At 40.9% G+C, this 27,182-nt stretch overlaps 1 protein-coding gene across 8 annotated transcripts in view; it reads right to left on the bottom strand.

Moving 5' to 3' along the window:
* nfixb (nuclear factor I/Xb) overlaps positions 1-27,182 on the bottom strand; it is a 140,723-nt gene that overhangs the window by 105,036 nt on the left and 8,505 nt on the right. For 4 of the 8 annotated variants that reach the window (XM_018698572.2, XM_018698576.2, XM_051073753.1 and 1 more), the window contains exon 2: positions 25,015-25,098. The exons of 1 other annotated variant lie outside the window; for it this stretch is intronic. In XM_018698572.2, coding sequence (XP_018554088.1) covers positions 25,015-25,098 — 84 coding nt within the window. Of the gene's footprint in view, positions 1-17,369; positions 17,406-20,808; positions 21,008-25,014; positions 25,099-27,182 lie in introns of those variants that run through there. 3 more of the 8 variants (XM_018698570.2, XM_018698573.2, XM_018698578.2) reach the window with 3 other exon arrangements.

Here is a 27,182-nt window from a genome sequence, read left to right as displayed (position 1 = left end):
CTGCCAAATTATAGAACTTTATAAAGTCACCATTTGGGAAACTTACATATCACCAGGTATCAGGTGTGTTCCCTGGTTACATCCAAAACTTACCCAACAGTTTCCCAGATGCTATAGGAAGCATGTCCTCTATAGCTTGCTGTGGTTTTGTACTGTAATCAGAACAAGCTACAGTGCCTGCCGCATGACCCTCCATTGTTAACACACACAGTAATCATTCCTGTTAATCATTAGAAACAGGCTAGGGGGGAGACACAGGATTAAAATTTAAAGACAGGGAAAAAGTCCCCGCACTCACTGTTGCTGTGGCAAGCAAGTGATGCGTAAAAAGATCCACGGAGCTCAGCTCCCTGCGTTGGTTGCACTTATCTGAGTTTACAAACCAGCACGTTACTATGTGTGAAAAATCTGCAAGCAATTTGCGGTGGCTGCGTGCTAACGTGCCCAGGGTGGGCCGTGTGGGGGGGAACCAGCCGAGGAAGAGGCACGCACGGCACATTCCAGTCCCACAAAGGGGCTCTGCTGCCTGGCTGCACTGCAAAACAGACTGGGCCCCTTCCGAACCTCTGGGTCTGGAGCTACTGGTTTACCCCCTCCTGCAACTACCACCAATATCAGCCACTCTGTTACATCTTTGAGCAGGTTGGTTGACATGGAGGCCTGGTTCCAGCAGGTACAGATTTATCTTGCAGTTCAAATCAAACTATGCAACACAGACATGAATTTACATGAGAAACACTGGAGGTTTTGTGTGCTGAAGACTAAACACCTCATCCATAAGTGTTCTAAAAGCAATGACATCAAAGTAAACCAGATTACTCAAGGCTATTTTGTTTTGCGATACAGAGAACAATATTTGTTCCTCCTGGAGAAGGTATAATGCATGTTGAGACGTGCAGATGTTCTTGGATGAAGACAGTATTGATGAGTGGGGGTGGGAGGAGTGGAGGAACACACTGACATATATTCCACCCAAGCTCAACACAGCATGTGGTAATCACGCTGTGCACTGAGATGGATCACGATGCAGCTGATGTCACACTCCAAACTCACCTGCAAAATCAAGACTCACCTCTGTGCAGCCTGAAGCTGTGTGCCTCATGCCACACACTACTCTTTTTTTTTTTTTTTTTTTTTTTTGCACACTCGCACACACATACACAAAAAATCCTCTTCCCTCAACCCCGAGCCGCCTGCCGCTGTCTAGAAAGAATGTGCTGCTGGATGAAGGAACCGCCCTGCGTCTCGCTAACGTGTGTGTGTGTGTATGAGCGTGTGAGCACGTGAGTGACTGGCCATGCCGGGGCAGGCCGACTCAGCACCACAACAGCCATGACTGAGTGTTTTCTCACTGTGCCAGCCAACAGACTACTGCTGCTCACACTGCTGCCAGTGCAGACTGAGTAATGGTGATACTACTGACCAGACTAAAACTTTTTTGTTCTTTTTTTGTTGATTTTACCTCAGCTTTTATAGATTTAAACCAAACTATTTAAACTGGTAAATTGAAACCCCGACCGATTCCCACAATTTCACCAACCAAGATCCAAATAATAAGCCTGCCAAACTGTTTGGTAGAGGAGGCAAACTTACAAAAAGCAGCCAGCTTTTAGCAGCATTTGGCTGGTGGCGGGTGTTAATTTTCTACCCTGGTAAAAACCAGCTCTGTAATCAGTAGACACGGTGCGCCTGGCATGCAACAAAGAAATGCATTTAGCAAATTCATTCTCTTTGATCCTGCATTCCTATTTTGGTTTGATGGAAGGTGATACATTTTTGATGAAAACGTCAGAAACATTTTATCATGCTAGAAGTGAGATATCATATAATTTAAACAGTATATAAGCAGCTAGTGCCTGGTAGCCTTTACTCTATGCTACATTATCTTTGATCTAGACAGTCTGGTTGACACTCATCACTGAGAATTACAAACATATTGATTTATCAATAGGCTCACAGCAGAGCGATGTTACACCATATCCCCTCTTATGAAAAGATCCCTCTGCAGAATTAGAATTTCAACACGGCCTGAAATGAAAAAGATCTTCAGGTTCATGTGTTAACTTGCCGCTTAACAAAGCTGTAGGGCTTTACTCCTCTTTTCAAAGAGATGAGTGTGAAATGCCAAAGTCAGCCTTTCACACACACTGCTGCAAGAAGAAAGTGAGCTGAAACAACACGATTGTGTTTTCAAACCCAAGACAAGTATTGCACTCGAGCAGAACGCTGGTGTTTGTTGCCTGTTTGAAGGTAAACCTGACTGCAAACAGTTTCGTTGCGCTGCAGGAAATATGAAAAATCCTCTTGATTCTCTGAAACACACACCAGAATTAATGATCACTTTTACTGTCTGGCAAATGCGTACTTGCTCCTGCAAGGTTTGAGCTTTGTGTTGTTAATGAGTAATGCAGCTTTGTCTCCACCCTCCTCTCACCAGGTGCACAACGTTTGGGTTCACAGTGATTTACGAGACAGCACAAGCACTGTATTAACACTCCTAAAGCTTTCAGTTGGGGTCAGATTATGTACTGTTACAGAGCGTTTTAGTAGAGTCGAACACATGATCTAAAAGCAAAAGGATTCATTTTTTGACCTGAACATTTTTCTATCACTTCTGATTTTGATCAGTGGAGCTTAAAATATACCATTTTCCCCATTGACTGTGAACCTCTGCTTTAAATTAGCTTTAAAGCATGGGTTCACATTTTTTCAAGTACATCTTAAAACAAAAGTCAGGTGTCCATATGAACACTGTGATTTTGCTTGCTGTAACAATTCCTCCTGTTCATATTGGCCATTAAGAGAGCCCTTCATAATGTGAGTGACAAGGGACAAAATCCACAATACTTGTGTCCAAAAACACACTTAGAAGTTTAATATGAGGCTTTAGCAGTTTGAGTTAGTCAAATCAAGTGGACATCTTCCAAAGTTACAGACTTTCTAATATCAAATGTTGTGTTGTTTAACAAAAAGAGGGAATTTTTGCACTAAACAATCTGTGACTTTGGAAGATATCCTCTTGATTTCTCTAACTGAGATGCTGAGGCCTCATATTAACTTCAGATAAATTTTGGAATACATTTTTGCACTGAATAAGGACTGTAGTTTCTGTCCCCTATCACTCATACTGAAAGCACATTAGGAGGAGATCTTCTAATGGCCGACATGAGCGGGAGGAGTGATTATAAACCTGTCTCAGTGATCATGTTGGAACATGACTATTGTTTTAGGACAGACTTGAAAAAATGTGAACCGTTCCTTTAAACTGGGAAAGTTTGTTATTACAAATAATCTAACAATATCACATATATATTCTCATTATATATTATCATGCTTCAGTTGAAGCTCTAATGTTTAGAAAAGTAACTAAATATATTAAATTGTGTACTGTACAGTACCATTTTGAAGTACTTGTACTTTAGTGCAAGTGTATTTAATGCTACTTTACACATATTCTCCACCATATTATACAACAGATGCAGTAACCAGTTGATTTTCAGCTAAAGATTTTACATAGAAACTAAATATAATAATATCTTATAAAATACAATGCATAGGAAAAGATTAGGAGGGGCTTATGACCCCTTACAAAAAACCTGTCTGTGCCCACTCGACAGTGCATCAACAATCTAATATTGTAATATGTAATAACATATCATCTCTGCAGAATGACAAGCCTACTTTTACTTTCTTGCTATAAGTACAAATTAACTATTACTGTGTAGTTTTACACTGTTACATTGGTTACTTTTATTTATCTGAATCTCCAAAACACACCATGTTGTTTTATAGCTGGCCGAATCAAATACACATTCCCACAGAATTCAGCTAAACATAGAAACTTTGGGTGCTCTAATAGGATTCAAAATAAAAATCTGTTTGTAATGACTCATCTTCAACAAAAATCAATTTATCATTTAAGTCATTTATCAAGTAAAAAATACCAAGCATTTGTTTGTTGCAGCTTCTCAAATATGATAATATCTTTCTCCATTTCATATCATTATTAACTGAATTCCTTTAGATTTTTGGCTGTTGTTCAGGCAAAATAAGTATCCAAGTCAGAATTAAAATCTGTTCAGTATGAAATAGAAAAGTCCCTTTACTGAGGCTCATATCCCTGCTCTCAAGTATAAAGTAACGTCACATCACCACTGTTAATTAGTGCCCACAGAGCCCTAAATTAAAAGGGTTATCAAAGTTTGTGGTCACAATGAGTTTACAGGCATCGCACTCTTAGTGGTCATAATGACCACGGGTGGCCAGCGATGTGGAGAGCGCCGAAACTCTATATACACTGCTAATGGACCCAGGGCCAGAAATAACAGGCCCTTGCTAAATAATCATCCCTTTCACTCTCTTCTACCATGACATCACCAGAACCACAGCAGCCATGAGGGGGACAGCAGTGTTGTGGCTCTGACAGACAGAAGGTAAGACACGCACACACTCAGACAGAAAAGTAACTGGCTGCCTCGCTGCAGTTGTCTCCAGGCATGTATTTATCTATGAAAATACATCTGAATATGGCATCAGGCTAAATCAACATTGTCGTTAACCTTAGTGGGATGCTTGCGGTTGAAGGGTGGAGGCAAATTCAGACTTGATAAAACAGACAGGTCAGAAACTTCCCCAAATTGCCTGATGTGGTGATTGCACACAATGTAAACTCAGAGACATATGTGTAGCGACAATCACAGACCAGGCCAAGACAGAAAAACTCCCCTCCTGAATAAAGGCTCCAGGAAAGTAAAGCCCACTACTAATGCAGTGTTGAACGCTTTGCAATCAGACAAATAAAGGGGCAATCTAGCACACAATCAAACTAGAGATTTAGCCTGCTCTCCTGCCAACAGCTAGGGACCTCCTCTTTCTGAACAAGGGATGCACTATTGACTACATCCCCCCCTCTCTCTGTCTCTCTCTCCAGTCTTCCCTCTCTGCCAGTCTGAAAGGCGTGATGCCAACCTTTTCCACCATTGGGCATGCTGCCCTGCCCTTTATGCAAATGCTTTGCCGCCATCCCTAACTCACAACCCCCACTGTCTCACCCTCCACGTCTGTGCGCACCCCCCTTATGGCCTCCTGTCCATATATTCTTTTTTATCTTTATACGTTTCCATTTGAATTAGCCAAGTAAGTGAGCGTAAGCCATAGCCATAAGTTATTAATTAAACCCTGATGATCTGACGTCCTGCCTGTATGGATCTCAATCGAAGCGAAAATGCTCAGCAGCCTTTGGGCCTGTACTTTGTTTTATGCCCTCCGTGGACGAAAAAGCACAGACTAGGGGCGAATATTTGACAGAGGTGTGGTCGTATGTGTCTGTACGAGCCCTGATAAAGAAGGCAAAAAGAATAGAATAAAGACAAAGAAAAGGAGGGAGGACAGGAAGGGGCAAAAGACAGAAAAAAAAAATAACAGAGGAAATATCTCCTGAATTTACATTCATTAAAACATCTTCAGTGATGGCTGCTTCTTTTGACTACCAGTGCCACATGATAGCAAAGAAAAAGGGGGTAACGATGATGTCGTAGATTCGTTATTCTGCATAAAAAATGGTTAATAACAAGGGAGATTAACCAGAGTGAACAATACTTGAGTGGAGCTAATTATTATGACATAAAAAAAGATTCAATTAATGTCATGTGGAGCCTCCAAACACACATTTTTTAGGGTCTGTGAAGGTGCTGGACTAAAGCATAATGAGAGGTTAATAAACATAGTGCTAGCTTGAAATTATAAAGAAGGGGTTAATAGTGTGGCTGAAAAGAAAGTCAATCATGGCTGCCACTGACAGGCGAATTTCACAAGCTGAGAAAGATACTGAATAAACAGGAAAGGTTAATAAATTAGTAGTAAATAGAGAAGACAGGAAGAGCCTAAAGAGTTAAAGACAGAGAACTGAGACAGAAAACATACAGAAAATTTGAATCAATAAATTGTAAAAGATGTGGAGGCCAATAAATGAGCACAAAAGAGACTATAAAAGAGGAGCATGGGGACAGTGATAGGGTTAACAAAGAGGGCCGGAGGCTGAAGGAAGAGCCCTGCTAATGCTGTTAAAGCAGAGCTTCCGCTTCTGCCGTAGGGTGAGTGTCGAGCCGCACAAACAGGGCGCAGGGTCCACTCAAGCTGGACGGATTCAAGCCCACACACACCACAGGAAAGGAGCTCGGCCTAAGACAAACACTGCACGACCAGACGCACACACACGTATACACAAACTCCACTGTCTCCTTATATGCCCCGAGAATATGAGGACATGTGGTCTGTTTTGTTGTGAGGAGCAGCCTGAACAAAAAAGTCAATCTAATCATTTAAGACATAATATCAAAAATGATAATAAATGCTGTTAATGTACATTTTCGTGCACTACATGAACATGTCTCCCGTGCAAAGGATCTCAGTGGCAACAAATGGAATTTTCTTTTTCCAGATAAACAAACAAAGACGTCTAAACCCTAACAGTCTAGACCAACAACGCAGCACCGCAACAATCTCCAAATATAAACTTCAAGCCTTATTTCCCAAGCCTCCACACAATGGCTGTTCTAATCTTCCTGAGAGAGGATAGACAAATAAACAAAACAGGTTGGTTGAGGGAGAATTAAGACTTTAACACCCTTTCCTCTTTTTGGTGAATGCCACCACTACACACACACGCGCGCACACACACATACACACACTCACACATCCATTTCCCCTCTTCCTATGTGGACTTCCTTGTCTGAAGTTACAGTAATAAAGTTTTCAAAACGCACGGTGCCAGTAAGTGACGGGGGCAGTGATGAAAGATGAGGGGTTAGGGAAGCTGAGAAAAGGCAAAACAAGGGATAGAATGAAAGCCAGAGAACCATCATCCACACAGAAATAAGTACACTAAGTTCTTTACTTTAAATGTTTTAAATTCCTACAAATTACTCTGACTACACTGATGAATGCTCCAGTGTTTCTAACTTATTTATTTTTTTTACACATAATTAGATGATGAGATGAAGCACAAAGCACAATTTGTGTTTTGGCAGTCTTAAGCCTACCAGTTCGTACACACTGTGCTGTATTGACCCGCACTGGATCAATTTTTCAAAACTGACCCAGTTTAGATCAATAAAGCACCAACACAATACTGGATTAATTCTATCTGGTACCCATGGGTACAAAACCACCCAACACAATGGTTTATTTTAACCTAGTGTTTGTGTATTTTCTTGTACATATCTGTTGGGTTATTTATAAACTCTTGTCATCCACACTAGACCTTTTTAAACTTGCATGTCACCACTTGTTTTCAGTTTTGAATGTCAAATGCACATTGTTCATTGTCACTGTTCATCAGTGACAGTTTTAAGTTAAAACTGGAGATTGTTTTTGCTAACATGAGGTCAAAATAACCATGTTTCATTTTGGCTGAATAAATCAACAGTAATATGAAAAATAAGAGTAACACTGGGTCAGTATTCAATAATATGGACAATACTCTACTCTACCTATTCATGGAAAAAACCACCTAAGACAGTGGGCTGTTTTGACCCAGGGTGAGTGTTTTTTTTTTAATTTTCTGAGTTATTGGTGGTTATATATTATTATATTTATATACTATTATATTATGATCCAGCTCATTTTAAACAAACACCACTACTTGGTATTTATTGTTAATCATCTGTTGAATGTAATAATAATTAATCAATTAATAATTACATCATTTTGTACAACTAGCAATAAATTGGTGACAGTTTAAAGGCAACATTTGAGCTTGTTTTGTCTGACACTGAGTCAAAATAATCATATTTTAGCTATCCCTAAAATATAATTATCTACACTAACAGAACAAAATACCACTAAGAATAGGTCACAGTCCGTTTACACTAGGTATAGTTATCCTAGTATACTGCATCTGTGCTGCACTGACCCAAACTGGGAAGCATCAGTGTAATGTTTATACACTGAGCTCATGGCAGCATATGATTAAAACATTACCCAACCTTCAGATGAAATTATGTCTTCAGCATCAATACATTTATGACAATAAGAAAATGTTACGACAATAAGAAAAACAGATATCAAGAGAAATATCAGGATATATTAGAGCATAATTAGGTTCTATCAGGCCAATCGCAGTGAAAAATAGAAAGTGTGTGTGTGTGCGTGTGTGTGTGTGTGCGCGTGTGTCTGTGCATGTGTGGTGGAAGGAGAGAGGGAGATGAATGAGGCCTTTTCTTACAGCAGGGCCCAGATCAGAGCTCCTAACTATGGGATTTGGTGCTGTTGCCTTTCTCCCCCTGGAGGGAGTAATTAGGTTAGGGAGGACAACTGCCACATTGTTTTAACAGAGGAGGGATTGTGCAGGCCAAAGTCCCACCAGCAACATGCTTCCCTCACAACAAAAATGCCAAACGGATTCTGCGGTGCACGGACGCACATCAGCACACAGAGAAAAACTTTTTTGGGGTTTCCTCATGTTAAGTTTTTCACAGAGACAAAAATCTGGATTTTTATGTAGAAAAGGCTTTGGTGCTGTGTGGATCCTATGAAATGTCAAATATAGTCCAACAGTGTCAGATGTCCTCTCCTGTTGTTGCAGTTGTGGGATCCTGGCTCTTTGTGGGACTCGGTTCCCTTTAGTGTAACTGCGTCTACTCTATCCTGTATCCAGAGGCTTGGCAACACATACCGCTCCTAACTAGTATAATATGGTTATGATGCATTTGCATTCCTTCCAATCCCCTAGGAAATACAATACGCCTATATCGTCTGTTTTAATCACGGTCTGCTTCCAAGGAAAGTAAAAGGAGAATACAAACAGCCACAGCTATAAAGAAGCTTTCTCAAATATACTTCAAGTTCATTTAAATACATCCTCTGCTGATTGATACAGAGTAAATCAAACAAATCATGCTGCTAGAAAAAATAAAAGGACATGGAGTGCTCCCCAGTCTACTGTATTTACAATACACAGACTATGGCCTCTTTCATTCCCGCCCATTTCCCTCTCCTCTTTCCCGTCCTTTCTTATACTCCTCGCGCTGTATTTCTTCCTATAATCTTTCTGTCGTTGGGAAGCGAAAGAGAGCTGCTGTTGTTTTACTCCTCTACACCATTCTCACGGCCTTCAGCTCTTCCAAGTATTAAAAAAAACAGAAAAACGCACCATAATGTGCACCTCTGCATACCCGCCCACACCATCCCTATTCACTTTCATCATAAATCTCCACAGCCTGGCTGCAATATACAGTCAATTTGTGGTCCCCATATGAGTCCTAACTCTAGCTTCCAAATACTTTTGTTCAGGTGTTCAGATGGAGAGAAAAAACAGTTAAAAACAAAAGAAAAAAAAACATGATGAATAAAATAAATGTGTGTGAATTGATATGCAACTCTAACAGACAGGTCCATAAGGCCAGCATGAGTCTTCTTTCCACAGCAGCTTGCCACAGGTGGCAGAGATGATTGCACTTTATTTCAGATGATGACCGTAATGAGCCCAGTTTTGAGTTTCATGGGGCTTTTCTCAAGAAGTGCTGAGGAGACTGACGGCAGCTTGACACGTCAGACAGTCAAAGTGCTTTCGGGTCTATTCCCCCCACGTCCCGTTTCAACAGAGCTGGAGAAACTGCAGCCACAAAAGAGGAGCGGCACACGCTGTTTCTCCATTATGCTTGCAGGCATCACGAAAAAGACTCCTATAAGAATACTAATCAGAGAACATCAGGACTAGCTAGACGTCTCAATAACGGGGGAGTATAGGGTTGAATGCAACATGGAAGTGAATTTATAACTGTCATAATGAATGTTTGAGGAGCCGAGATAGTGCCACTCCATGAACTCACAGACTTAAGTTAAATGTGGTCCATCTGTGTTTTATATTTTAGCAGTGACATGGAATCCTCATCCTGCACTGAATTTTCCAGTCAAATATACAACTTTCCATGTAACACACACTAATCCTGCAGCTATTTCTCTGAGCCTAAACAGAGCAGAAAGTTTATATCTGAATTCCCTCGCAGAGTACGGTGCAGCTGTAGTTGGGATAGTAGTTACTGGCTGGCTGGGCCAAAAGGAGAAGCCACAGAGTTGTGTTTGAGTCTAACCCTGAGCCCTGCTTGGCCTCGGTCTCCTCTACTCAACTCTACTCTGATCCTCGCTTTTTTTTTTTTTTTATTTCAACAAGGGTCTATTTGATTCTACTGTACCCTGCTCGACTGTCAAGGGGGTCTAAAACAGCCTCGGGCCTGCTGCACCAGCCAGCAAACACAAGTCACAAGAAGTATAGAGCATGCACTCATACCCAACACATACACAGACACTTCCACACAAACAGTCAGTTAATAACACACAAACTCCCGCCCTCCAGCTCTGTTTGCTCACAGCTGCCAGGCCTCCTCAGAGTTCATCTGAGGTAAAGATATGTTATATTATGCAACCGAGTATAGATTTTCCACCCTTGGCCCCTTGCCAACTTCCTGCTCCGAAGAGCAAGCTCTAGCGCTGTGTTCCCTGGGGTGACAGCTATTCCTTGCAGGACGGGGTGGCCGAATTAGATACACAGACAGAAACAGAGAGGAAAGGTAACAGAAGGAAATGAAAGGGAACACAAGCGAGAAAGAACGCAGGCAAGAAAAGACAAGGAAAAGAAAAAAGAAAGAAAGAAAAGCATGCAGTCCTGTCACCCTAACATATTGTTGTCTGTGATTCTTTGTTTGTAACTTAAAAATCCTCCCTTCCCATCTCCTCTATGTCTTTTTCCCCAGCTCTTGAAATCAGGTCACAACTGTTTTCATTACTGTTTGACTTGCGGGTTCATAAGCCTCCAAGCGTCTACGTTCCTCCACCCACCCCCAAGACAGGAAAAGATTTTCCCTCCAACATTAACCCAATAAATGCCTATTAAGCCTAATCACAACCTTTAAGCCATGTTCCTGGTGAAAGAGAATAAAAGTAGGTTTAAAGTAGGTCTCAAATGTTGATTCAATATTTAAGTCATGAAAACAATCATTTCTAGGCTCATAATCTTATCTCCTAAATAGCCTGTATGGATCATGCTTCTTAATGGTCACTGGATGAACATACCTAGCTCTCTACTTGGAACTCTTTTGCCCCCACTACAGCATGAGGTAATGTGGCGTGATGATGAAAGAAAGCCTCTGGGAAATTTGAGGTACAATCAACGAGCCAATCAATGCCTCTTTATCTTTCCTCTACTTAAAGGAAAGCCAAAGAAACGGTGAAAAGATGATGAATGCTATGACATCAGTGAATGGCGTCACCATGTGATGTCATCCCTTGACAACTAAACAATTCCCAACACCACCACCGCTTCCCAATTAACTGTGGTCTGATGAAGCTTTGTGTCCAAATGATTGTAATTGCCTCTCCAGGCTTCACCAGGTGTACAGACATGTTTGTAGTCCATGGATATAAAAGGAAGAATAGATGAATAGATGGATGGATGATAGATACATGGAAGGAATACATAGGAACCATAAATGAACTGTGATTACAATTTACAACTTAAGATTTAATTGATTTAAAAAAATATATAGCTACATGTTGAGTCAGCCGTAATACCTGCACACCACTTATGATTGAGAGTGCGTGAAAACTAGTTAGCTAGTGAACAGAAAAGCTAAAAGCAATGAATAAATTGGTTAAATAAATAGCTAACGATAATGAACAGTTCAAACAGTAAGGTAAATGTAATGGATGAATAGCTGAAATAGCTATTAAAGAGTAAAAAAGCGTAAGATCGTCAAAATAGTAAAATAAAAGTTCTGAAAGTTTCTAAAAGTAAGGAGTGAATGATTGAAATGATTGAAAGTAATGGATAAATGGATTAAATAGTTAGCTAAAGGTTATCCTTAAGTTGTTGAACTTGCTAGCTACAAGTAATGGATTAAAAAAAGTAATGTATGTTTAAGTAAAATAATTAGCTAAAAGTAGGATAAATGGCTGAGACAGTTAGCTAAAAGTAAATAATAAATAAATGCTTCAAACATCTGTCTTCTGCCAGTCCAACGTATTACAAATGCAAACGTGACAAAACCAGTCTGACCAAAATTGAGTGACATAATAACTTACAGTTTAAAATCAATTTAAATAAACACAGAACATGATAGCAGGTGTTGATGAAGGGGTGCTGGAGTTCATCTGACAGGGCTGTGGGGGAACGTCAGACAAATGAGGCTGGGAGAACTGTTCTGTATCACGTACACACAGTATACTGCGCAGTTGTACGGGAAGTAATTTTTTTCATGAAAGAATGCACACCTGTGCCTCATGTGAGTAAGCGTGTGCAGGTGCGTTATGCATGAGGCGCCACAAAATATAGCTTGCATACATATTTAGGCTTGAATTCAAACAGACACACCGTATATTCCAAATGTAGCAGGAGTTTGTTTCTGAATGGGTAAAGCAAATGAAGCTCCAGCTCCAGTCATATTCAAGAGATGATAATATGTATGCGTGTGCCATGTTTGTGTGAATGCCTGAATCTGCCCTATTTTTTTTTTCTTTTCTTTCTTTTTTTTTTTTTTTGGATAGCGAATACATGTTGAGAGACTGAATGAGATGGAAAGTCAGCCTGGGGAAGTCTGTGAAGAGAGAGCTGCAGTCAAACACAGAGAGAGTGGAACGGTGATCAGATTTCATCCAGATTAATCTGGAAGCTTTGTAATGAGGGGTCTACTGTATATATTTAGCCAGTGCTGTGAGATGTAGGTCAGACAGGCAGGCAGGACAGGCCAAACAACATGCCCAGATTGCCCACACTGAAGTGACCTTGAGTGGGCCGTCAATGATCTGCAACAACAACTCTCTATCTATTCCTGTTGACCTGTGACAGACTGATACAATGGCTTTGCACGCTCCTTGTTTTGCCCGGTCACAAGTTTGAGCCCTTAGGTTTGTGTCTCTCTGCGGAACACAAAAGATCTTGGAATTTCCATACCATACAGCTTGCCTTGACGGAAATGTTACTTGTTGATTAAAAAGAAAGAACAGAGAATGAATTACTGTCAACGTTTGCTCCGTGTGTTGATATTGGCATTGGTTCAAATTTACTCAATGCAAGAACAAAGCACGCTCAGAAACATTTCTCAGTCTGTCCTCTGTAGCACTAGACATGAAGCACAACTGACTAAACACTGCGAAATGTGCAACATTTTTCATTTTACAATCCGCAACATGACTTTATTGAATCAAATCCTTTATAGCAATGACAGTTTTGTGCTACTGGCCTCACACTAGTAACTTTGGTGAAAATGAGTAATTGGTACATAACACTCTTATTAATTTTGCAATCATAAATTAGTGTTTAACAGATAGTATCAGATAATACAGCACATCTTCCTCTACTGATCCCTCGTTCTACATGTTTTCAATGTCAAGTCTGTCTCCAATCAAAAATATGCATTAGTTCACTTGGATGTTTGAGCGTCACTGTGCAGCATGATGCACTGACAATAAAAGGATGTTTTCCCATTCATCTGCTGCAGGTGGAAAACTTCTCTGTGCTCATCTCAAATCTGAGTTTAAGCAGGATTTTGTGACATCACAGCTAGTCTGGAAGCCAAACCTGGTTCAATATGGAACTTGAGGGAGAGGAGGTACACATCATTGTAAGAGATTTCAATGAGGTAATTGTGTTTTTTTGTTTTTTTGTTTTTTTTGAGGAAAAAAACAAATATATCTTCAAACATGTCTACATGGGGTCTAAAAACATGCTGCAACAGACTCATCAAACCTACATGATACATCACTTTGCAATTTAAAGGTTTTATCCTTTAAGCACACTCCAGTGTTAAGCCAACTGTGACAGAAAGGGTGGCTGGAATTTAACACATTGCTGATACTCTCACAGATACAACATCTATTCAAAACAAACCTGAAGCCCAGAGGGAGGAGGAGGAGGAGGGCAAAGAGAGAAATATGTGTGTGTGCTTCATGGTGTATCTATGTAAACTACAGGTGCCACACCCTCTCTCATACACATACTGTCAATATCTCTCTCCATCTCATTGCTTCACACACACACAAACACCACGTGCGTGTCACCACAAACACCTTATCCTCAATTGCCCTGTCAGATTGGCTGTCACAACGCTCCAAATACCCACATAATGGTGGCACTGTTATTTAGATTTATGACTCAAAATCAGAGGAAAGAACATGCTGTACCGATGTCTAAAGCTCAGCAATGACAAAGCTCTCAAATATTCACCAATGCATTACTGTTTTCTGCCCATGGTTCATTCTGGTAAAGGCACACTTTGTCTTGGTGGTTTCCAAATTGAGACCACCCCCTTCATACACAGTGAAGCCCCCCACCCAACCCCCCGTTTTTTCCCCTCTCTCTGCTCTCATATTGTACACTAAGTATTTTGTGTTCCTCTGTATATTCTAGCTCAATTATGTAATTTAGCACCCGTGTGTGTGTGTTCAGTAGCCATGGCAACAGCACAACATATCGGCGACCACAGAACCGCGCTGGGGCCGTGGGCATTGCCAGGGTTGTGCCAAAGACTAATCCATGCCAGAGGTGACATGAGCGAAGGAAAAGTGAAGCGGGTGGAGACAACATGACACACACATGAAAGATCACACACACCACACACACACACACACAGACAGACGTGTGTGCACAGACACACCAGCATATTACTCTCTCCTCTCAGTCCTCGCCTTCCTTTTAAAACGCAAGCGCACACACTGGATATCCTCCCATTCTTCTTGGCTGGAGCCTCCCATGGCAATAGCAGTAGGAATCCATTCTCCACGGATGCTGGGACAGCTGTGCTGATATTGAATGAGACACAGTTGGTTCTGCCTCTTTCTGCATGCAGCTTGAGATAAAAACTACATGCTACTTAATTCAAATCTATATCGCCTGCTGCCAAAATGCACCCAGCTCATCTTGTCTTTGTCTCTACCACCAAAGAGAGCTCTGAATTTCTCTGCAGAAATTGCCATAAATTTGCTCCTGCTGACGCATGGTGGCCCCCAGTCACGAGCTGACAATAAACACAGAAAATGTATATGACTGACAAAGACATTAATCAGAGAAAACCTCATAAGCCTCTCAGTTAAATGCTGAGAAATACAGCATGTATTTAGAATGCAAATAATCCACAACATGCTACCAATTTTGAGGCTGCAAAGATAACAAAAAGCTCACATTTGGAGCACTGGGATGTCTTAGCAGGACCTCCTCCATGTTTTAAGCTGGTGGCCTTTGGTGGCACCAATGAAAGGAGGACACAGATACCCAAAGCACCACCGTAAATGAGCTAAGGTCCAGTCCAATTTGTAAAATACTTGAGTGTCTTTTAATGGCGGCGGTTTTTGTGGTGGGCCGTCCTGTCACCGGCAGCATGGTATAAATGAATAAGTAAAAGGAACATGGTGTCCTAGGCAGTGTCTGGCATTATGACCTCCTGGTGTCCCATGATGAGGGGAAAAGATCCGACACTGCCGGTACAGCACAAAACAGCGACGCAGCCAATCAGGGACTCCGATTTCACCCGGTACTCCCTGCCTGTCTTCCTCTCTCAGTTACAAGAGAGCACAATAGATCAGCCCTACCTGTCAATCAAACATACTATGAGTTCATTCTTCTGTCTGGTGGCCAGAAGCAGAGTGCTTTACTGGCTGCCGGGTCACTTTTCCGCACAAATATCCACACAAGTTAAACTTCTTTTTCCTATTTGGCATCACTGAGTTACACTGGGGCTGTATATATAGAACCAAGTCAGTTAGACTGGTGTGCAATTGAACCAAAACCCACAGTGATATCATAATTCAATATACCTATCTGAGAAATGTAATACAGGCAATAAGGCTGATTTTTACTCCCAGCAATGTGACTTTGGTGTGCTTGCTTGTGAAATGAAACAGCAGCAATTGGCTTGAAAAGGATTTTTTTAAAGGATAAAGGTGAGACACAGTCGCCTGGAAACTGGGATCCCAGCTAATCCAGCGATAACCACTCACAGACCTAATTGGCATGAAGACATGGCACCAAAGCTTTTAGGTGCATGTTCGCATGTCCGTGTGTATGCCTGTGCACATGCATGCATATGTGCGTGTGTGTGTGAGAGAGAAAGAGAGTGTGTGTGCACGTGTGTGTCTTTAATTCTGAAAAATCCAACATTTTCTGTTTATTCAGACTGTGGTTCCATCAGATTTTAATCCTCTGAACAGCTGTTCCAACTCATTTTCCAGGCCTTGGGAAGAGACAGAGAGAGCAGAGCAGAGGGGAGGGGATGTAAGGGCCACCTCACCAAATATGTGTAAATGCAAAGTCAATGCTTCAAAGTCCAGATATTGATTACATTAATTTAATCAGATTTTCACATAAAACAAACTAGCTCATGCTTTCCTCCTCTAAATACTGCTTTGATATTTTCATTCAAAACACTGCTGTCTGATAAGGAGTGATAACAACTGGTGGTGACGTAAGAAAAATATAATACATCCTCTTGAAGCAACATATAGCGCTGATAAAGAAAACTGTGGGGCTTCAGACTGGGAGGACAAAGCAATACGTCATGTGCGCTGGGATGGTGACCTCAAAGCAGAGGTGACCTTTTACTATTAGAGAAAATAGTCCATGAAAAACACTTGTAGTAGGGCTTTGTAAAGTAATCGAAAATCAACTGATGACGGTTAATTGAACACACCAAAACATATAGGAGCTTGCTGCTGCATGGGAAAAGGCATAAGGCCTGAAGCAAGATAAAGTTTGCACTGATGCAATTTAAATGAATTTAAGATAATAAAGAAGGGGGGGAAACATTAGGACATGCACGCTGGTATTTTAAAATGCACGTAGAACCTTTTCCTCTCCCTTTTCAACGCGGAAAATAAAAATAGCACCGTTAATAAAGCTGCTGTGGTCGATCGCCGTGGTGAACTACAGCTAAGAGGTCATATTTTGCAACTTATCTGTCCCTGTTTCCAGACGATCTGATATTTTCCTATACACACATTAAAAAAACACGTCAGTGAGAAGCAGTGGTCGGAGCTGCAGCCAGTTTTGGTCTATATTTGCGCTGCTGCAGGACTTGCTTTGCAATGACCAAAAAAAAAAAAAAAAGTGTCGTCTGGTTAGACCATATTGCCAATGACAGGCTACAAAAACATACAGAGAGAAAAATGCAAGTTTTCATGGAGTGTGTGTGTGTGTGTGTGTGTGTGTATGCAAAATAAAAGAAGATTTTCCTCCTCCCTGCACGAGCCTATAATAATTCCAGCTGCAGGGTCAGCGTGAGCGGCCCTGCAGGAGTTACCACAGAAATACATTTTCTCAAGATGGAATATATGGAAAACACATACACCTAATGCTGAATAAATAGGGACTAAATAGGACTTACCACTAAGGCATTGTTTAGAAGGTGAGTAGGGTAATACTTTAGTGTTGAGAGGGTGTTAAGAGGCGAGGAGAGCAGGGGTCAGCGTCCAGGCGGGCAGAGGAGGGCAGAGGGAAGGAATAAGTTAACATGTCGCACCAGTGAAAACAGTCTGAGATGACAACATTACGAGCTGCATGAAGTAGTGAACACATTTTTAAAAAATGCAATGAAAAAAAAACTGTTTTTGTAAGTGCAGATTTGTGCTGCGTCATTGTGGGCTGCATGGGACGGATAGTTTAGGGTTTGGAGAAAGAAACAAGAACGTACAAAAATGTAAAATAAGTAGTGTTATTAATTCAACATGACAAAATAAAGATAATGTTCAAAACAATTCGAGCATGGAAATTTCAATATTTGTTGTATAGGCTATTATCACATTAATGGGAAGTTCAAAAATATGAGACATTATGGAACTGTCCACTCTCCTGACTAACTAATATACAGGCTGTATGTGTATATTTAATAAAACTATTTATTTTTTTTAAAAAACATGACTATAATGTTATCTTTTATTACTAACACACTAGAAGTCACACAGCAAACATTCAGACACATACACTCCTCTCCCCCTCTCAGAGCTCTCTCTGTAATTTGCTTCCATTACGCACCGTCCGTCACATCCCAGCACGCTGCTTCTCTCCAGCAAGGCTTTTATCACAGTTAATAATTCATTCGATTGTTTACAATTGTTGCCATATCCGAGGTCCAAGCTCGAATTTTTAATTATTAACAGCAATTAAATAAACAAAATGTGCCTTTCCGTCTGCAGACGGAGCTGCAAGGGAATGCTGAACGTGTGTGTGCGTGAGTGAGTGAGTGTGTGTGTGTGTGTGTGTGTGTGTGTGTGTGGAAAGAGAGAGAGAGAGAGAGCTGTTTGTACGGAGAGGGAAGTTGTTCTTCTCTGCAACAACACACATATGGATACAAAATTTTAAAAATGGAAAAAACAACAACACAATAATAATACAATATGTGAGCTAATCACTTGCTACAATCGCGCTTCCAATGACATACTGCAAGTTACCATTATGTGCAACATGTGTACTACATTACACTGTATGAGCTTCTGTTGCCAATTAGTTTTAATTAAGGGAAATTTATGCTGCTCAATAAAATCTCTTTTTGTTTGGGGATTAAATGCTGTGTAATCATTTATATCAATTACAGATAAAGTCATCATATCTAAAGGCCTGTTTGGAATTAAAAAACATCTAAGGCCTATGCAAGGCATCTTCTACACATGGCATATTCTAATCTATATGTAATATGTGTGTTGCTTGTGATAATCATTTACCAATCTGTTTCTAATTTCTTTCCATCTCTAAGTCAGTTTCACCCTCTGAGTCTTAAGTCAACACACTAAGTAGCCTATAAGAGTTTTTTCAATAAAATGAAGAATTAAGGGAAAATAATAAAATCTCCTTTCCCTCTCTGGTGTCAGCAAGAGGCCGACGTTATGATCCTAGCTGCTAATGTTTTTAAATGGAAACCAGACATGACTTGTGCCCATGAGAGGAGCGAAGAACATCCTCTCAGCCTCTGGTAGCAGAGTCGTCAGCAGAGGCATATGATGGGAGGAAAACTCTTTTAATAAAACCACTGTAAAAATCAGGAATGAATTACACATCAAACAGGACCCTGGCAGTCCACTGTCAGACGAAGCCAATGAGGGATAAACAAGTCTGCTTTATAAGAGTTAGACTTCCAGCAGCTGTATAACATGGGCAGGTCACTGCCACTGGTTGGCTTAAATGAAGGAAATACCTTCAAAGTCTTATAGACCTGGAAAAAAAGAGGCTTTGCTTGAAAAACAAGGTGTTGATGGGAAACATTAAAAATTAAAGATCTTTCTTTTTTTCAATTTAGGCTTTTTACTTTACTTTGCAAAACACATGCTGGCAAGATACCTAATGACACGTTCACACACTTGTGTCTATAACATATATGAATTAATAGTGGGGGTAGGAGGCTGTTGAGAGTGTTTAGTTTTGCAGTCTGACACAACACTTTTGTACAGCTGTGGTGTAATGCAGCCATGCTGCAAACAGCTCACTGAAAAGCCTCTGCAAACAGTATTATATTTTTTTTTCTCTTTGCTCTTCCTCGCTGTCATGAAAGTTGTGCTTTTAGGCAAATATTTAAGGATAAATATGGAGATCTACTGCAAGTGAAATGTGATCTAAAAATGATTAATTATGAATAAAGCATAGAATAAAGAAGAAAGAGCAATTCAAAATTAGTGTGTTAACATGCACATTTCATATAGTGTCATTTTAGAGTCAGAACTGCACAATAGAGTTTGCTAATAGTAAAACACTGCATTAGAAGGTCTGAGGAGAAGAAGTAGCAACACAGTAACAATAAAAATAGATTGTGTTGAATATGATGTATATTTGGGACAATGAGAACTAGTCCTGTGTATTTTTAATATGAACATCAGGAAAAAGTGTTAAAAGTAATTACGGTCTATAAGATAAGGAGCAGGACTGGCCTGTAACAATATGTTAGAAGAAGAAATTTTACGTTAATAAAGGAAGAGAGCAAGTGACATTTATCTTGTAACGTCAGTCTAACATGAGAGGTAACTGCGCAGTGCTGCCTGCTCTGTTCATCAGGAAAACCGGGGCAATGAAAAGACTGAGGTTGAGTGAAGATATAAAAAGAAATACACTGATATACACATAAAATCAATGTAGTTCCTGAGTCTGTAGTCAACCTATAACTGCACGTGCTCACGTGTTGCATTCAAGAGCAAAAACTTGAAAAACTGTCAACTGGTGCAGCAGAGCGCCAGAGAAACACTATCTCAGAAGATGCATGCAGAATGTCTGTACTGTTCTTCACAGTTTATAAACACACACACACACACACACACACACACACCAGCTCCAATCTCTCGCCTCTCCCGGTCTCAGCTCCACATGAAAGCAGCTCTAAAGTCGGCGGTGTGTGCGCCCTGCTCTCCTGCAACTCCTCTCACCGGCCAAAAACTCTCCTGCGAGCCTCGACACATGGAAAAATCTTAACAGCAGTAATATTAAACTCCAGTCCACATTCTGTCTATCCCTGCGCTCTGCCTTTCTCCTCCTCCCGCAGGCTCCCCTCCTTCTTTTTTTATATGAAATACATTTCGGGAGAAGCGCCATTTTCTCTCCAAAAACCATGTGCGACTGAAACGCACAAGAAAGTTTCGCGCGGCAGAAACGCGCTCCGAGACGGGACAGTTGAGGTGAAGTTTCAACCTGAGTCAGATAGCGGAGCGACACTCTACTGCAACAATTAAACACATGTAAAATAACAGACGGAGGCAGCGCAAAAAAAAAAAAAAAAAAAAAAAAAAAAAACCGGCGTCCCCACTACAGGCTATACCCGAACAATGAAATAAGAGAAGACAATTTACCTGTGTCAAGCAGTACGGGGAGTACATGGTTATTTTTAGAAAGGAGAATTGGAGAGCTTATTTAAGTTGGATGGAAGCTCGGTATAGTGCTGCATTGCAATCGCTCGCCGTCCTGTTTCTCTCACTCCATGCTGCTGCAGCTTACAGTAACCCCGCCTAGAAAGTGAAAGCTTGTACAAACTTTCAGGGAAAAAACTTTGTCTCCCTCCCCTCTCCTCTTTGAAGGACTTTTATCGCTCTCCTCTTTGTAACCAATTCCTCTGTGAGACGGCTTTTTTTTATTATTATGTAGGCAAATTCATCAAGGTGTTGTTGGCTGCACTTTTGACTTTTGAAAAGAGATGAATCTTCCTTTTTGATGAAGTCTTCGCTGGCTGTCTGAGCCGCTACGCATTGCCTATAGGGGCTGTAGTATCCGCGCTTCCCTTGTATCTTTTACATGGTCATGTTACGCTTGAGATGCGTTTACTGACCCCTTCCACTCCATGATCTGATAATGCAAATAATCGCCAGGGGACAGATGAGTCGTTCAATGCGCGTCTAACGTTTTTGTAGTCATACTTTTGACGTGAGGGAAACACGTAAACGCATCATTAGAGGGCACAATAGGAATATGCTTCACATATGTGTTGAGAAAAAATTTCTGTGATTTTTTTGGAGCTTGTGTTGAAAGACACAGCGACACTGACATATTTTCTAGAGAGATGATAGGACTCTGATCTGACTGACAAAATACTTTATCAATAATGTATATAATGGAGTTATGGTTATGTATTCAGCTGCATGAAAACTTGAGCTGTTTTAAAATATTCTGTTACAGATCCTGCTGTGAGGATTTCAGCTCTCACGCACTAAGAGCTAAAGTCTGCACTTAAATTCATTTGCAGGCATTTGAATGCATTATCTCATCACGGCCATAAAGTTAAGTCTATTTATTTACTGAACCATATTTGACCCAGTCTGGAACCCACAACTGTAGTTTAAAAACCAGTGAAGTGAGTCCAAGCCAAACAGTTACTGCAGCATTCACTATGAAGTAGAAAACTAGCAAACAGTGAAGACAGACGTATAATCACAGCCTCTGAGCAGTATCAAAATACTAAATTGTACTAAATTGGGGTGTGTGAGGAAACAAACGCTCTCTCTCTCTCTTGCACACACACACACAAACAGTAGTGAGTGATAAACATATCACATAAAAGTCATAAAATGAAGTTTCTTGGATCAAGTCCTGAGTGTGGTACAGTGGGAATTTGGGTGGGAGTGAAGTCATTGTAAAGAAGCGGAGCTGAAATTTTGGGCCTGACATTGGAGTCCCACAGATTTATGAGGCCTACTGCTTGTGCATTTCTACCACAGGCCTCTGCAGGCGAAACAAAAGAGATCTGGGCTCTGTGTGGCCAATTACTGCACACGGCCAGATACGCGAGCCAGAGACGCAGGCGGAGAGGGAGAAAGTGTGTGGTCAGGAGTGTATGTGCGACCACAAAACTGCAACCTCCTGTCCTCGCCACCACACAAGGTTATAGCACCAGCATTCCTTTCTGTGAATATGATACATGACTAATATGAAACACACACACACACACTGACACACCCTGTTACACACACCTATTGGTTTCCGTTCAGGCAGGTGTACTGACATCATGACCATTGCCTGATACATCTGAAGCATTCTCTTTGCCTTTAGCTCACTTTTGCAGCAGAGTCATTAAAAGCACTGCAAGTGCAAAAGGTTACAGAGAGCGGTTAGACAGGGATGAAATCCCCCCTCCTTTATAGAGTCGACTTGCATGCAACACACGCAAACACTCCTCTGCCGTGGCTCCTTAAATGAGCCACACATTTAGTGGTCTGTGTGAGTAAATCTCTCATTAAGTAACACATGGTTGAGCCATATGCTATGGTTGGTGGGTCTGCTGCGGCTCTGCTTTTTCACACGCTTCGAATATACATATTTACCACTGCTCCAGAGCGACCAGCGCTGTGATGACTTCACCCAGCAGCTCTGAGTTGTTGCACAGTTGCGTTAAAACCTGAGGCTTTTTAACTGATAAATGATCAGAGGCATCAGTTTATCCCTGTCCTAACAATCCTCAGGTCTGCAAAACAGGTTGTTCAAGGAGAGTAACTGCAAATTTGCCTGAAACAAACACACACAGTATCATACCACAACCAGTGATAATACCACACCTGGCCTGTCTGTTCAGTGTAAAAGGAGATGGGAGTGCAGGGGAAATAAGTAAAAGTAGGGGTTGTGCTGTTTGTTTGAGCAGATGTCAGTTCACAGCTCACAGTTTACAGACAGTGCCCATGCAGGGCTTTTTCTTAAAGTAGTGGTTTGGGACCTCCAGGTTAATCTGAGTGGTCATAAAATCACTGTAAAAATCTTCTTCTTACCAAGTCATTTTTTAATGTAACTTCAGACTTTAACAAGTGAAAATTTCTGCTGTTTTCCACTACATGATTTTTATTTCAAATATTTTCTGCCAACCATCTTCTGATTTGTTTCAGGACACTGAACCAGACACAAATTCTGATGTTTGGTAACATAGTTTTAAAAATTGTTGATAATATATTAGCCAATTGTAATTTTCAAACAACAACAAATAACATAAACAACAACACTGATATGAATCTTTTACCTCAGTTTTTTTCTACATACTGAGTAGAACATTTTACAGTGTAAACATCTACTTGTCACTGCTCTCTGGCTGGAAACCTTTGTAATGATGATACTGTTTCGACGTGACTTCAGTCCTAATTCGGCAGTTCTTAACTGCAATTACTTCTCAGCTGTTACATACACCGATGCCGATATATCTACAATAAGGTAATATTGGCCTGGCCCATTTATCAGTTTAGCTGTTTAGACTTTAATTATAGACAGTATTTTCTTTATTACATGAAGATGTTTTACAGTGATGATCAAAGAGATATGAAAGTAAACCAGAAAATCATGTTTCCTTTTTCTGACGTTTTTTCACTGGATACTTTGACCTCTCAAGCCTCTAAAATCCTTCAAACAAAACAATCAGAGATAGGAAAGTGTTCATAATATAACTCATGTCCACACAACAAGGTCAGAACCTGTGACAACAGGTTGCAACCAGAAATCTCTTCTTTTAAAATGGTCACAAGGCAAAAAGGTCGGGGCTCCACAAACAAACAACAGCACTGCAAAAAGCCTGTACTCTTTGGGATTGTACCACCTCCAAAACAGGGTGTTTACTTCATATTTCCATTTAATTTTAATGCCCCTTTTTTGAAAGCGATTGCACTGTCATCCTCAATAATTCTTAGAAGAACTCTGACACCCAAGCCAAGCACATACACACACAGAAATAAAGGCAGAGAAAGAAGGGAGCCATGATACACTTTATACAACACTAAGCCCCCAACAGCAGACCTCCTGGTGAGAAGTTGGAGGTGGACACCCTCCTGTGGATGTTCTTGAACTCGCTGCCCCCGGAATCCAATACAGCTCCACCAACGCTCCTCCCCCTCTCCAAAACTCTCCTCTACCAGCCGTGCTACTCAATTACAGCCATAATGGTTCATTTCTGTACCCCGAGACACATGATACACTGTAGCAACCCAGATTCTCTGTGAGACTTGGCGTAAGTCTTAACTCTGGGAAACAAAGACTGTAGCCTAGAAAACTGGCTCCCACCTCATTAACAATCACATTTTCAGTCATCCACACACACACTCACTCCCCCACCCCACCCCCTTTCTCCTCTCACCCTCCCCATCCCCACCTCTGTGTTTTTATTACCATTTTATATCATGTCGATCGTTGTAAATCCACTGCGCTCGCTGGGTGGATTTGACTTTTTTTTTTTTTTTTGCTCACTTTCTTTAAGTTTGTATCCCTTTCGTTTTATACAACTAAGCATGCTGCACATTATCGTTATAATTTTCATTCCCATGAGGCGAGGGCGCTTCGGTGAAGTTGCAAAGGCCCCCTTTTTTTTTTTTCTTAAATGTGCCTGTGGAAATAATGATTGTAATGGTTTGCAGCTGAGTAGAGGGAGCTGTGAATGACATTATGATTGTGGTGCAATTACCGAGAGCATGAAAACAGACTGTCAGTCATAGTAATGAGTAATGACTCAAATAACACATTTAGTACTAACACATGAAATAATAATAATAATAATAACAATAATAATAATAATAATAATAGTAATAATAGATGCATACCCTGTATGAATCTGATACTACAAAGCATTCAGGCATCCCAGGACCTCTGGAGGGTTCTTCGTTCAACAGAAAGGTTTCAGTTGCCTGAAATGTAACACAACAGTCATTTATTCATTAGTTGACACTGTTTTTAGGTTCACGGAATTTAAAAACACACCAAAAAAATGACTGCAAAACTGTAAAAGCAGATTTTTGATAATAAAATCTTTCTAATCTTGCTGTTTTTCATTTTATCCTATTTAATAAGCATCCTCAAGTCCCACCACCAGAGTCCCAGCACCGACTACTGCAGAAATATTTTTCATCTTTTCGTCCTACACACACACACACACACACACACACACAGTTGATGGTGTGTGCTGCCTGCCTGAGCCCATATGCTGTGCAGGCCTGAGGCCCGGCCCTGCCAGTCAACAACACTTGAATGGGAAGCAATGTGTTTAGCTGCCGTACCCGCACACAATACTCCAACACAATGGCATTTCCTGTCTCTGCTATTTCACCTGCATGGTCACTTTTCTGTCAGCGTGCACTGATTCAGCACAAATCATTCATATACGCACAGTCATGTACGACACATGCACACATTGGGCACAGACTCGCACATGCAGGAGCCATACGTCTGCCCACATATGGACAAACACAGGCTCTTGGCTTCGCTACAGCCCCTTACATCACATTCACTGATAGATGCAGCTAAAGTATTTATTCTAAGTGTTTGTCTCTATTCAGTGCAGTTCATTTGTATGCTGTGGGACGCGCCAGCAAAGACTTGGGCTCTGAATGAGCATCCATTGCAGTTCTGCTGTCAATTGAGGCAGCCAGGCCAGACAACATGGATGGGAGGGAACCACAGACTGAGGATCTGGATCAGGGATGGCAGTTCTGCCTGGTTAGCTAGCCCGTGGCTATTACTTTTTAGTCCAAAATGGTACAAATTGGTTTTTGCCAGGCTAAATTTGAATGTCTGTTTTGGAAATCAACTAAACCTGTTAGATGAGGGTTACAAATTGCTAGGTTAATGAAAATAACTCTGGTTCCGAGAGTTAGGGGAAGAGAAGTTTTACTCACAATGAGACTTAAGTTTAGTTGCTGGATAGAGAAGAAGAGAGGAAATAATCCTATTTTCCATAACTTTTAAGTTCTGATCTCTCTGCATACCTTAAGCAGACGCAAACATGGACCCAAAACAGGAACAAACATTGCTCGTAGCCAGCAACAAAATGTAAAGTTATACTATTTAAACTGGCATGTGAGGTAAACTATTTTTTAGGGAATTCAAACAGACATTAGGTTACTTAAGCATTTACATATGCACACAGATACACACATGCACATGGTGACACGGGATTGCACTTGAACAAATACATGCGCAGACACATGCATAAACACACAGCACTATAATAAGTCCCAGACTTGGGCTAACCGAGCTGTGGCTGGAGACACAGGCTATTCATATCCTTCAGAATGAGAGGTTACAGCTTGAGTCTTTCCCCTTTCCCTTTTACTGTAACACAGGAAGGGCATTTCTGTGTGTGATTTCACTCAATGTCTGTGGCAAAAGGTCTTGCAGGCAGACTGATTAACATAGGATTAGCTTTGGTTTTGTTCAGCATAGCTTCTCTTGCTCACAATAAGTTTAGCACGGGGCCACATGAAGCGTTCACTCAGTTAAACAAAGTTAGAATTCAAGTCATCCAAGTGACTAAGAAAACACTACTCGTGGCACTGAGCCTCAGCATCCAACCTCTGGCCTGTCATCATTAATATGTGGGGAAACGGTGGAGGAAAACCATTTGAAACCATTTGTCCCACTAAATGGTGCCCTTGTCAAACTCCCTGGGCTTTCTGATAAGCTCTTAAACTGCCTGGTACAGCTGAAGGATATATTTTACTCTGTTGGTAATCACAGAGTAGCACCAAACAAGGCATGCCAGTAACTCTAGTTACCTCTTTCTGACAGGTTTTAGTCATTTACTTAAGCTAAAAAATGATTTGTATTGCACAGACAATGGAGTTCAGGCTCAAGGTAACTAAACAGCAAATAAATGAAAGGATAAAAACATGGATCAGTGAATAAATGAAGCGTCTCTCTGTCCTACCTCCCTTTAACTCCAATGCTCAGAGAGGCATCATTTGTTTGAGGCCAATTGTTTGATGTAGCTCCT

This window comes from Lates calcarifer, linkage group LG11 (assembly GCF_001640805.2).
Source record: "Lates calcarifer isolate ASB-BC8 linkage group LG11, TLL_Latcal_v3, whole genome shotgun sequence".
NCBI lineage: Eukaryota > Metazoa > Chordata > Actinopteri > Centropomidae > Lates > Lates calcarifer.
This window is presented reverse-complemented; position numbering and strand designations above follow the sequence as displayed.